This window comes from Nicotiana tabacum, chromosome 24 (assembly GCF_000715075.1).
Source record: "Nicotiana tabacum cultivar K326 chromosome 24, ASM71507v2, whole genome shotgun sequence".
In the NCBI taxonomy this organism is placed as follows: domain Eukaryota; kingdom Viridiplantae; phylum Streptophyta; class Magnoliopsida; order Solanales; family Solanaceae; genus Nicotiana; species Nicotiana tabacum.
In genome coordinates, this window is record NC_134103.1 from 54,703,518 (window position 1) to 54,717,260 (window position 13,743).

Here is a 13,743-nt window from a genome sequence, read left to right on the forward strand (position 1 = left end):
GTTCCATTTTCCTGCTTCTTAGCTAAAGCTGCTGCACCTTTTCCCCCATCTTTTGTAGCTTCCTTTGATGCTCCTTTATCTAATTCAGCTGGTACTTTAGCCTGTTGTTCATTAAAAACATTATCACCTTCAACCCTAGTTTTTAGGTTAGGGTTTACTATAGCATCTTCATGACTTGAACCTGCCAGCTTTTCCTGCTCATTCGACCTTTGATTGTTGGAATTGTCGTTATCTTTAGGATTCTCCTCCATTAGCTCGACTTCATCACTCCACAGTGCCTTACCATCGTTTGTTGTTCCAGTTGTTTCAATTTCCTTTGAGTAACCTCCCATCGTTGTGAAGGCACTTCTTGACATGAATAGTTAGTTGTCATATTAAGTGCCTCTTTGGGAGCTCCAAACCTTCTACGCACCCAATCTACAGTTCTCTCCTTTTGTGTAACCACCCCAATCTCAATAGCATTAGGATTAGGGTTACACTCTCTTACCGCTGCAGTAGAACTCTCTGTTCCTTTAGGATTTGGACTGGGGCTATTGTGCATTCTCCAGTTGCTTCTTCTCTTCTCCTTGTTGGATTCATTTAATTTCTGTTGCTTCTCCTTCTCCTTAACTGTACCATCTTCTTTGCCACTCGTAATTTGTAGAACTAGTGGATCAATTTCCTCAACTTCAAGTGCATAAAATTTGTTCTTTGAAGCTAGTGCCTCAACCTTGTTCTTCCCCTTCACATTGTCAACTTCCTGCTCTTTTGTTGTTTCAATAATATGACCTCTATTATCTCGTTGGTACTTATTCTTTCTTCTTTGCATCCACTCCTGTTTGGCAGGATTTGAAATTGGCTTGCCCAGTACCTTACCACTCGAGAGAACCTTAGATGAGGCAGCTATTGTGCCAACTACCTCCTTCCCAGAACCTTGATCCTCTACAACTTCATCATACCTCTCATGTAGCTCAGGATGAATCACCCAGCAATCAAGCTCATTGTGCCCTTGCTTCTTACAAGTCTTACAATACTTTGGCATATAGTCATACTTAATCTTGATCCACTTAAACTCCTCAGGCCCAGACTCATCTTCCTCTTTTACAATTTTAATTCTTTGGGGGAACTTGGACAGCAAATTAACCTCAACCTTGACCTTTGCTCAACTAGGTCTGGTACCATTTTGAGTTGCAAGATCAACATGCAAAGGATTACCTACTGCACTAGCTAATGAAAAAACAAACTCCTTACTAAAGAAATTAGGTGGTAATTCTGGAAAACTGATCCCTACAACAATTAGTGTTTCTTCCCCATGCTTCCACCATGGATTCCACTTCGTGCACCTCATCTGCCACATCTCACATTGAGCTTTCAAATAGAATCCAGGCTTAGAAAGAGGATGAACATAATCCTCCATTAAAGACAACTTTATCAACACATGATTATCTTCAATTAAACCTATTGAACATGCTCATTTAAACTCACGTTGAATGGGAATAACTTTACGTAATTCACTAATAACAGGCTTCCCATAAGAGAATTTTCCAAGAACTGCCAGTTGAAGGCCGTGTTACACGATTGATTGTTTCACTTCTTGTTTCTTCCACTTAATTATGGGTTCACCATGAAGAAACTCGACTAGTTTAATAGGAATTTTGGCTAGGGTTTGCATGGGCACATTTAATGAAGTAGGTTGTAGTAATTTAGCATAGTTTTGGATTGGATTAGGGTTGGTAGAGGTTGTTTGGGGCAGTGAGAGTGGTGAGGATGACTGACCAACCTCAAGAGGAGGTTGGCCAGTGGCCGGAGAGGCCATGAAATGATCACAAAAGCTTCGAGGGTAGTCGTCGAAATCGCCTGATCGCCAGAGCTCTCAAATCTCACGCTCTTTTTTTGTGTGATACATGTTTGATACATGTCACAAAAGAATTTTTTAAACTCGATTTTAACTACGAATTTTGATACCAAAACAGTCTAAATCAACTCCATTCTTCCTAAAATTTTCTATATTGACTGATCTATATCTTTTCAATTAATTTCAACCATACCCATTGAAAAATGTCATTTTTGCTTAGATTTTTGGAATCTTGTATTTTTTTTTTGTATTTCATCACCTTGTTTGCTACCTTATCCATGAAATTTCCTTTTCGTCTTGCATCTAATGCTGTTGATCACGCTTAAAAATATAGATGGGGATCTTTACATGTGATTCCTGGAGAGAAAGAATCCTTATTTATTTGTGGTTTCAATTTGTTTATGTGATTTACTAGTTTTGGTAAGTTTATAATTAATGGCTAGATATTGGTAAATTAAGATTTATTTGGGATATTTCGGTAAGATTCCCAAAAAAAACCACGCATGGTAGTTGTGGGCTTTTTCCACGTTACAACTGATTTGAGGATTTCCACTTTTTAAGCTTTTCTTAGTTTTTGGGGCACGTCGGGTAATTTAAGGTTTTGGGGGGCAACATGGTGGAATACTTTTGTACTGGGTGGGTATTTCTGTCCAATCGCCTAGGATCGAGAAAATAACCGGCCGCTGAGCCAGTCTTTATCAGGAATGTAAAGGGTATAATTGTAAATGGGACAGTTCGAATTGATATGGACACTCGATAGTAAAGAAAGCCTCCAGTAAAACATGAACAAGATTGGCCAATGGAATAAAAGCATGTGTTTGTAGCATTTTGTCAATCCTGTAAGTCCTCTGTTAGGGGTTTCAGAGTGAAAATGGAGAGGATGGAGTCATGTGAATATGGAGCTCTCATTGAGAAATTCACACTGCAACCAATTTGCTCTTCTTCAGAGCAACTCCCCTTGAATGGCTTAACCTTTGCCGTGAAAGACATGTAAGTCCTTAACAAGATTATCAGTTAGAAATACTTTTGGTCTCATAAAAGTTTCAATTTCTTCTGTGGATAGTGAAGTACTCAACTTATGTCATTTGCTTCTGAAATCAAGAAATTTAATCTCTCAAAAAATCGGGATATCCGAGTTATTGGTAATAATGTGATACTATTAGATTTGATGTGGAAGGACATATCACTGGTTTTGGAAATCCAGACTGGGCCAAGACCCATTCTGCGGCAACATCTACTGCAACAACTGTGCTGACTCTTTTGAAGGCTGGTGCTACTTGTATTGCTAAAACTGTCATGGATGAAATGGCTTACAGGTTTTACTTTAAAAGATTTCTTTTCTCAAACTTTTTGTTTGTTTATTAATTTCATTGATGAAATTTTTATCTAATTCTTTTTCTGTATACTTTTTTTTTCTTTTTCTTTTTTCCTTGTCTTTTGAAAGGTTAAGGTAATTGTCTTTTCTTAAAAGACTAGCAAGGTTAATCAATCAAATTGAGACACTCTCAAAACATAACTAAAAGGTTGAAATTGAGAAAATTACCTGCCGAAGAAAAATGTTTTGTGTCTGACCGAGGCACATGTGGCAGCATACCTGGGAAGAGAAAAATTCTGAGTGTTCATATAATACTGCTCCCATTACTAGCCTGCTGAGTCTTTTAAGAACCTAATTTACTTGGCAAACACTAGATGGAAATTTCTGCATAACACTAATGAAAAATCTGTAGTTTAAATTAAAAAGTTCAGTGATTCCATGGCAATATGATCACTATGTACTACAGTATTTGTTTCCTGGACAGTTAATGTAACTATAACTCTTACAGCTCCACTTTTATCTTGTTTAGAAAATTATTCCTACTCTGCTTCCATCTGCCACGGGAATATTATGTGATAGGAGGATATGTACCAAAGTGAATGACAAGTTTTACAGAATGTGTGAGATCAGAAACGCTACGTGAGAGTGAATGTTGGTCTCTAAGGTCCGCCATTTCTACAAGATGAGTTTATAGAAATGCAGCTGTTAAGATGGATGTGCGATGATACAAGATTAGATAAAATTAGAAATGATCACATCTAACAATATGTGCAAGTAGCACATATGGAGGAAACATTGAGAAAGTTGTCTAAAATGGTTTAGTCATGTCTTGCTCAGCCATCTAAATCCTCCACTCATAGGTGTGACACCACGATAATTGAAGGTGTTAAGGGAAGAGATAGACCCAAAATCATGTGGAGGAAATTTATCTCAATAGACCTACAATTTCTTGAAAACCACGTGGACCTAATGAAGAACATAGCACAACAGCAATAAAGTTTCTTAGAGGCGATACCAACTAGTTAGGGTTAAAGTTAGTCATTATTGCCTCACACTAGTCTGGTGTTTGAGAGAGCCTTTCAAGTTTGGTTAGAGATTGTATAACAATGTAGGGATATGTGTGAGATTTGGAGAATCCTGATTTGTCCCCAAAGACATTGATGACTAGTAAATAACTGGAACCAAATAGCACGGAATAGATTTAGAGGATTTATATTGTCGAACCCAACTAGTTTAAGACTGAGGCATAATGCTGTTCTTGTTGTTGTATCCTCTATTGGACAAAGAATTTTAAGATCATAACTGTGAAGATTTCTCTCAACGTTGTCGATTCCATAGTCGCTTCAAATTGATGTTTGTTTTCTGCATTTTAAAGAGTCATAATAAATATATTCAGAAAATTTTGTCAGGCAAGTGAACCTATTGTCTTTCTTTGGCAGCATAAATGGTGAAAATGTTCATTATGGCACACCTGTGAATCCTGTTTCACCAGATCGGGTACCTGGAGGGTCTTCAAGTGGATCTGCAGTTGCAGTCGGTGCAAAACTTGTAGATTTCTCCTTAGGTGAACTTTTATAGATAGTGTGACAACTGCTTTGCTTAATTCATAAACTGATGGTTAATTATATCTTAAATGAGATGTTCATCGATTGCAGGGACTGACACTGGAGGAAGTGTTAGAGTTCCTGCATCATATTGTGGAATTTATGGGATTCGACCTTCTCATGGAGTTGTTTCAACTGCCGGAGTCACACCTATGGCACAAAGCTTTGATACAGTGGGTGAGAAATTCAAAAGTTCTTTTTTGGCATAAACCTGAATTATCATTATTTTTTTTTCACCAAATAAGAAAAAGAAGTTGGTGCATTCCCACCTCTCATTCCCTCCATCATCCAATGTGTAGAAGCTAATCCAGTGCATTACTATTTAATACAATAATAATTTACCTTCTCAAGTTTAGCTTTGCTGGAAACAGGTCCTATAAATATTTGATCTGGCAAGTCCAGGCTGACTTAATCTACTTTCTCAGGGTGGTTTGCAAGGGATCCTCTGATCTTAAAGCAAGTTGGAAGAGTCCTACTTCAATCTCCCCAAGTGAATTCCGTGCATCCAACTAACATTATCATTGCAGAAGACTGTTTTAAGCTCCTGGATTCCAAGAGTAACCAATTGATTGAAGTACTTGTTAGCTCAGTGGAGAAGTTATATGGAAGTACGTCGTATTTACTACCTTATCTGTGAGATTATTTTTCTTTTCCTTTGTAAACTCATCATTTGGAATCATAGATCATTTGGTATAATCCATAATTTTGTCCAAAGAGTGAAGTGATTACAATAAAACAGCAAGTGCCTCGAATAGTTGGGAAGAGGTGGGGATTGAGATGTCTTCTAATAGACAGGTCAGTTGGACAATGGAGTCTAAAGCTCGTTTCAATTTTAATAATTGGACTAACCTATGCAGGTCATATGATTAAATACGCGAGTGTAGGGGATTGCATTGAGGGAAATGTTCCAAGTTTGAAGAAATTCATGACGCTTGGAACTGGCAATGATGAATCTTACATTCCATCCTTGCTAGCTCTCTCAGCTGCCATGCGGTTGCTTCAAAGGTGCAGAATTATGAACAAAGCTGCTTCAGTTTTTGTTGGCGCATTTTCTTTCTTTATTTTGTTCACTTCCTCTTCCAACAGACTAGTACGATTCATGAAACAGCTTATTAGTATCACATGCAGTCTGTCAGATTTCTTGTGCTCTTCTTGAGGTTGCCTTGCTCTGCTACTTTGATAACAGGTATGAATTCAAGGAGAATCATGGAGAATGGGTTAGTACAGTCAAGCCTAGTTTAGGTCCGGGAATAGCAGAACGCGTATGGGAAGCGCTGAAGGCCACAGATGAAAATATTGATGTGTGCCACTCTGTGAAGGCTGAGCTTCGAGCAGCTCTCACTGCTCTCCTTGGGGTAATTTCAAATGCTTAACCATCCTCCGCCCATATATGTTTTTGCTTAAGTGTATTCCACTGTATTACTTATGCTTTATTCTTAGACAGCACATTGATATAGAAGTCTATGCTAACTTAGTTCAGCTTTTATGTTTACGATTCTCTTTCTAAAGAAGAATATGCCTCACTCTGCTAAATGGATGAGCTTCAGAACTAAAGGTGATACGCAACTTGAAGGATGGTCAAATATTTCTCATAGTCTGCGCTCACCTCATACTAGACACCCTCTCAGACCTTTTGTCATCTGATGTTCAATCGACTGCACTAAGTCAATGCTTGATTTGTTAATCATCCACATAGAAGAGTCCATGTTTTGTGGATATTATGACTTCCTAGTAGTTTTGTGGACAGAAGTTTCATAGTCTGGAAGTGATTTTATTCCAATTATCTTAAGTCCTCTGTCTCTATTCCTTTCTGGGAAGTCCGTATTAAGATTAACCTTTCTCTAAGTTCTTATGTTATCCGTTACCCTAGTACTGTTATATGACACTCGATATTAGGAAATGAAATATAGTGTATCTTTCAAAACTACTTGTTGAATCACTGCTTTAAGGTGCTTTTTGGTTTTCCGAGCCTCCATTGCTGTATGTGTAGGATTCTGGTATACTTGCAATCCCAACTGTTCCTGGGCCTCCACCAAAACTAAGAACTGACACAAGTGCATTGGAAGGATTTCGTGTTAAAGCTTTTAGTCTGTTATCAATTGCTGGAGTATCTGGATTTTGCCAGGTTTATCTTTAATATTCTAGACTGAATATGTGCCCCATCCCCACTTGCGTCCCCTAAATAACAGAGAGAGAAATCCAACATGAATGTGCTGACATGCTTCCCGTGTCCAAAATTTGTTTGATCAACAGGTCAGCATACCTCTGGGGATGCAAGACAATCTTCCTATATCAGTTTCTTTACTGGGAAAACATGGTTCAGACTGGTTGCTGTTAGATGCTGTTGAGGCTATTCACAACGTTCTCAAGGGGCAAATCTGATTTAAGTGTTAAAAATTGTATCAAAATGTAACTTATAACTCTTGTTTCATGTTATACTACTTTAGAAAGTAATTTTTGTCTGCAGTTCTTGACATCCTCCACTGTTTTCAATTTTCTTGATCAACTTGAGGACAGTTTTGTAAAAGAGAAGTGAAAAACTCTTTTTCTTGAATCACTTAAGTTCAGCGTTACAATAGTTTCACTTACGCAATATATATCAATCATTTTTGTGACAAACCTTTATATTGGGGATAACTCGTATTCTTTTTCTCATAGTATTCAAGGAAGAGACATTAGAAAGGATTAAACAAGCAGGGTTGGCAGCCTTCAATACTGAAGATTTTCTTCCATGAATTCAGCCATACATGATAATCTGCAAAAGTCCAGTTTGGATGGCAACTTTTTACGTTAAAGTTGAAAGTCAGTGACCAAGAGCCAACCAGAGAAAAAAATTGTACCATTGAGGGCCACAAAGTTTGGCTACAGAAGTTATATTAATTATTTCAATAATATAATCCATCATTTCCCATACTCTTATTAGATCAAAAGCCTTAAATTACTTACTAGTCAAAGTCGTCATAGTCTTAAGTCTTAAAGTGAAGTAAAATAACCTTTTGTTTGACTAATTTGTATGACCAAGTACATAGCATCCAGTCACTCCAGATACATAGTAAATATGAAGAGTTTCGGTTGTTTTGTGTTTGCGACTGGGGAGGACTAAGAGGGTGTTTGGCTAAGCTTATAAGCACATTTTGGTTTATTTACGCGTTTGGTAAACACTCAAAGTGCTTATAAGCCAAGTGCTTATAAGCTAAAATCAGCCATAAGTCATAAGCCGGTCACCCCCAACTTATGGCTTTTCAACTTATAAGCACTTTTAGTTTGACCAACACTTTTACTAGTTTATCCTTAATAATATTTTCTAATTCACAAAATACTTTTCCCAAAATAAATTTCTTAACTTTCTCTTCATTCCATATTCGTTATTAATTCTTTTCTTTACAAAGAAATTTTTAATTTATAATCTTTTGAAAAAGATTCAAGGGTATTTTAGTCATTTTAACAAAAGAATAGCTTATCAGCATTTTTTAATCAAACACATCAACTGCTTATTATCAGTTTCAGCACTTCTATCCAAACACGTAATTGCTTATTTTAAAAATCAGTTTCAACATTTAAAAAAACTTTTCAGCACTACAAGCTTATCAGCTATTTACAATCAGCTAATCCAAACGGGCTCTAGGAATCCAAGGATAGAAGAAAGGGGAAGAGAAATATCAGTACGAATGAACTTTATAACATGCAATATCATAGACGGTTCATAATTTAAACTTGCGGAGTTCAAACATCGCTACTAAACTTACTACTCCCTCCATCTTAATTTACGTGCAACATTTTTCATTTTAGCATATCCCAAGAAGAAGAATATCTTTTTATATTTGAGCATTCTTAATTTAAAATTTCTCATTTTATCTATGATAAGATTATTTATAACCACACAAATTATCAATTACTTTGTGCTAGTCAACAAGTTTTAAAAGTTTTTTTTCTTCTAATTTCATGACCTATCAAACTGCATCAAAAAAATGGGTGACAGAGTAATTCTTTCAAATTATGTTATCAGATCATAATCAATTCTTCTTTTAATGATTTTACATATAAATCTATTTTTCGAGCCTAAAATAATGGGTTTAGTTGAACTCAAACGTAGTATTTTAGGTTTATCACGACCTGTACCAATTCCATCAATAAAAATAAATATCATAATTAAATAGTTGATTAATTGTATATTACATGGAATATTTTTTACCCTAATAGTTATTACCTAAGAAAAGAGTAGAAGATTCAGTTCAAAAGCTGTCCCATTAGTACATTTAGTTTGAAAAGAGATGTACCACATCATGTCCATACGTGGCCAAATTTCAGCGGATCGACTAAACATAATTTAACATAATTAGTGAGCGTTAGGACATAAGAATTATAAAATTTTGAAAAAAAGTAAAACAAAAAATTTAAGTGAAAATGATATTTAAAAATTAGAGTTGTGTTTGGACATGAATATAATTTGGAGCTATTTTTTGAATTTTTGTGAGTGATTTAGGGGCCGTTTGGCCATACAAAATTTTTTAATTTTTTCGAAATCAGCATTTTGCCGTGAAATTTTCAATTTTCACCTGAAAATAAATTTCGGAATTTTTCGAAAATTTAAAAAACTCCAAAAGGTTATTTTTCAAAATTCACTTCAAATCACTTACAAAAATTCAAAAACAGCCCAAAATTCTATTCATGTCCAAACACTTTCAAATACCATTCCACTTGAAATTATTTTTCACTTTTTCCCAGAATTTTACAATTCTTTTGTCCAAACGCCCACTTAAAGTGAATTTTGAAAACAACTTTTTAGAGTTTTTTAAATTTTCAAAAAATTTCAAAATTTATTTTCAAGTAAAATTTGAAATTTTCATGACCAAACACCGATTTCGAAAAAAATGAAAGGAAAAAAAAATAAAAAATTTCTTATGGCCAATCGGGCCCTTAGAATGTTGCTTTTATGGGGGAAAGCAAAGAAAAAGAAAAGGTCCAAATTAGGTTACAGTTTTATTTGTTTATTTTCTCAAATTGTTACAAGTGGAAAAAGATAAAGCTATAAAACTTCCTGCGTTTTTTTCTGTTTTGGGTTTACGAAATAATGCCATTTACATAGTACTAATCAACAGGTCAACAGTGAAAAGGAAGCTGGAATTTTACGTATCAATTATGAAAAGTCTACCACAATGTGGTATCTTGAAGAAACACCCAACACGGGTGTGCTAGCCATGCACTTGATTAAACAAGATGAACTTACAACAAACACACCCACTATGGGTGCGTTAGCAACAAACAATGGAATTCAAACTGAACAAATCATGGCGACACACCCAAATTGCCAGTGGCGGACTACTCAGGATTTTGTGCAAGCGAGTTCAATCTTAGAAGTACATAACTTTAGTCGTAAAATAGTAGTTGTCAAGTGAGTTCAAATAAAATATTTATACAAAATTTACGCAGCTTTAATCCTAATTTATACATATATACAATATTATTTTTTGATGAAGCAGATTCAGTTGAACCCGCTTGCCACCACGTGCGTCCGCCACCGTAAATGGATGGGCACAATTTTTTAAGAAAAAAAAAAGAATTTGTTTTTTATGAAAAGTCTACCCATTGATCCTGACATTACTCCATTTTGCCGTGACTGGGATCTGAATTCTTACATTGGTATTTTAGCATCCATATTTCTCTATATGTTGAGAATTTTATGTTGCATCAAAATTCTCACAAATGATATTTTTATGCGAATTATCATTTAATATTAAAATAGACGTGTAGGATCATGATTAAGAAGAAGGTAATTGTCCATATTTTCTGCTAAAGATAAGACTAAAGAGGTGTGAAATTATAACGGTTTACCCTTAAAATAAGTAACAATTGAATTTATACGCGATTAAAGAATATGTAATTTTATTTAACACGAATGAAGTATGAACGATAAATAATGGGATTGAAGAAAATCAAAATGATCAAACCAAATGCAATTGATGAATAAGTATAGCCTTGTAATGAACGTTTGGAAATCGGCCCCGGTTCTACCTTCGGAACAAGCTCGGTTACAACTTAATAAACAAGCAGCTGAAGAACACTTTGAACAATAGCTAAAGAACAAAAAATAACTTTATTGCCTTGATATGCGTGTCAATAGTGATTTTTAAAACGAAAAGGGCCAAAAATACCCTTAACGTATTAGAAATGGCTCAAAAATACCCTCCTTCCACTTATAGGTTCAAATTTGCCCTTAATGTTATTTTTAGGCTTAAAAATGCCCCTCTCTTAACGGAAAGATGACATGGCATTGATGAGCATTTTAATTAAACATGTAGCATTTATTTAGTCTGGAAAAAGTAAAATTTTTTTTATTAAAAACTGAAAAAAACGAAAATATTTTTTTTCCTAATTTTTACAAAAAAGCTGCTTTTAAAAAAAGCTGAAAAATATTTTCTAAAACAATATTTTTGTAAAAACTGAAAAATAATTTTCTAAAGCAATATTTTTATAAAAGCTGAAAAAGTATTTCCTCTTCTTCTTCCTTCTTTATTTGTCCATATGCTTTCTGAGTTTATTTTTTTTATATTTTAGTTCTTCTAATGTTTTAGCCCAGTGTGTACTTGCGCACCTAGGTAACGCCCGGCTCGATTCTTTGTTTCTCTCTTTGAATGTACTAGTGTCTGTTGATCCCCGAACTCGATTCCAACTTAATCCTTGGGCTTTTACTCAGACTTCAAAACTCCAAAATGGCGTGAATTTATCCCATAACATCTACATACCTCGGGATCACTCCTAGAAGGCATAAAACGCATAATTATTGTATAACACTAGCGATTAACGCTCAAACTTAATTAAAGTGCAGTAAATTAGAGTGCGATAAGCAACTAAAATACGCAATTATAGCCTACCATCAACACCCCACACTTAAACGATTGCTCGTCCCCGAGCAATCAAACTACACTTTATATAGACACAACATTATTACACAACTCTCATAACTCATCATACCAAGAATATTTAAAATAGATTAAGCACAATAGTGTAACATCCTCGCCTCAAGATTTGACTCTAAAGCACCATGCATTATTTACAACTCGCTCACTTACTCTAACATAGAGGTCAATGACATTACCTTTCCTTCATGAATCAAGTGCCCTCACGACAAAAGAGAGTAGTTCCACACACAATACACATTAAGAATAACTAGGAACTCAAGATAGACAGAATTCACTCACTCTCAGAAATAACTTCATATGCCACAAACGATGAACCATAGGCTTGCCCGTAGTGTACTACTCTACTAATTGAGCTCATTTAGTCAAGGATCAAGTAGGACTTTAATTGGTTGTAATGTAAGCTGCGGGATGAGTAGGATACATTTAGATATAAGAGTGGCTACACCTCCCTAAGCACTTTAATACATATATTTCATTGTCAAAACCCCACACTTATATCAAATTAATACTCCATCTTCACATCAATTTACATTAACTCCCAACTTCTTTAAGCACAAATACATCAAGAGTTATCACTTATCAATGAATAATTTTCACAACAATAAACTATGTATATTTTTTTTTCTTTTTCAATTTAGGTGGCTCCTACTTTTTCAAAACAATACATCTTTCTCCTTATTTCATTAGCTCCACTCAAAAACTAACCCAATCACCCCACACTTCAACTTTTACAAAGTTCATACAATTTCAAGTGCTCATGAGAGGTACATGGTTTAAATAGATGGTCAATTTAAACAAATGGGTAAGACTTGTAATGTAGTTGCCAAAGAAACAGGATTACCGGTTCAAAGAAGTTAACTAAGATACATAACAATTAGGTGGGTAAAAGCATATCATTGGCTTAACAAAGAAATGCCTATATCACTTCCAAGACTGAATAAAACTACTATTTCGCTTTGCAAACACACGGGCCAAGTTCTAGACATCAAATGTAAGACACAGAATAACACAAAAATCTCACACACACCTGGCACATAACTCACTCAAGATTGGATTATCAAGACACTCTAATCAAAGTAGTTGAACAAAGTAAAACTTATACAAATTAAGGTACTTATGCAAGAGTCAAAAATTGAGCCTAAGCGTCATAACTAAAGCACTTACTATTCTCAAGGAATAATAAAGTAAAGAGATATTGCTTTCATTTCAAATTATAGCACAAGGTTTCCTACTATTCTACAAAATAAAAACTAACTATACCCGGTTCAAACAAAATCCTTGGAAAAGAACAGGCACAAAAAGAAAATCAAGGGGGAATTATTACACTAACTACAAAAGAAAATCTTTTTGTCTTTTTCGTTCGACTTTAATCCCTCAAGAAACCTGTCGAATGATATCCATCGTCGGGAAAAATCGAAAATTTTAAAATTTTTATGGTTTTCCAATTTTTTTTTTTTTTTTATCAAACTACTAAAACTAACAAACAAAAACTAAGACTAATATACATACATACATATATATAAATATCCCCCACCCCACACTTTAAGTTGTGGCATGTCCCCATGACACAAACTTAAAAAGTATAAGGTAGAGAAAACTTCCCTGAATCTCTAGTCGGGATCTGAGTTGAAGTCGGGCTCCATTCTTCTTGCCCGAACTAGTGCACACATCCACGCGGACAACTTCTTCTCAGCCTTCTTGGGGTACACCCCACACTTGTCTTTCTCAATCACTGGGACCTTCTCCTTCGAGCTTTTCACTCTCCACTTTACACTTGCAACTGGCTTTTTCTTTCTCACCCCATCTCCACATTTATCTCGAAAGTCACCGTCTTATCACCTACTCTAAGCATGAGTTTTCTATCATGTATGTCTAATATTGCTATGCCCGTCACTAAGAATGGTCTTCCTAAAATAAGGGAGACCTCTTTATTCTCCTCTCTGCCAGCTGTAAAGATATTGGCGCAGACCTTATCTCTCTAAGCTCATTCTCCAATTTCTTGTAAATAGACAAAGGCAGTAAATTAATTGAGGCACCAGAATCACATAAAGATTTATCAAAATTAAGAGT

The 13,743-nt window shown here is 35.3% G+C and overlaps 1 protein-coding gene across 1 annotated transcript; it reads left to right on the forward strand.

The window, feature by feature from the left end:
• Positions 1 to 2,672: 2,672 nt before the first annotated feature.
• Positions 2,673 to 7,243, forward strand: LOC107776547 (amidase 1-like). The gene is given in 9 exon segments (NM_001325217.1): positions 2,673 to 2,824; positions 2,998 to 3,150; positions 4,589 to 4,713; positions 4,805 to 4,930; positions 5,179 to 5,361; positions 5,611 to 5,758; positions 5,940 to 6,108; positions 6,744 to 6,878; positions 7,007 to 7,243. Coding segments are annotated over 9 exon segments (1,278 nt in total). The 5' UTR covers positions 2,673 to 2,714; the 3' UTR covers positions 7,136 to 7,243.
• The last annotated feature ends 6,500 nt before the right edge of the window (positions 7,244 to 13,743 follow it).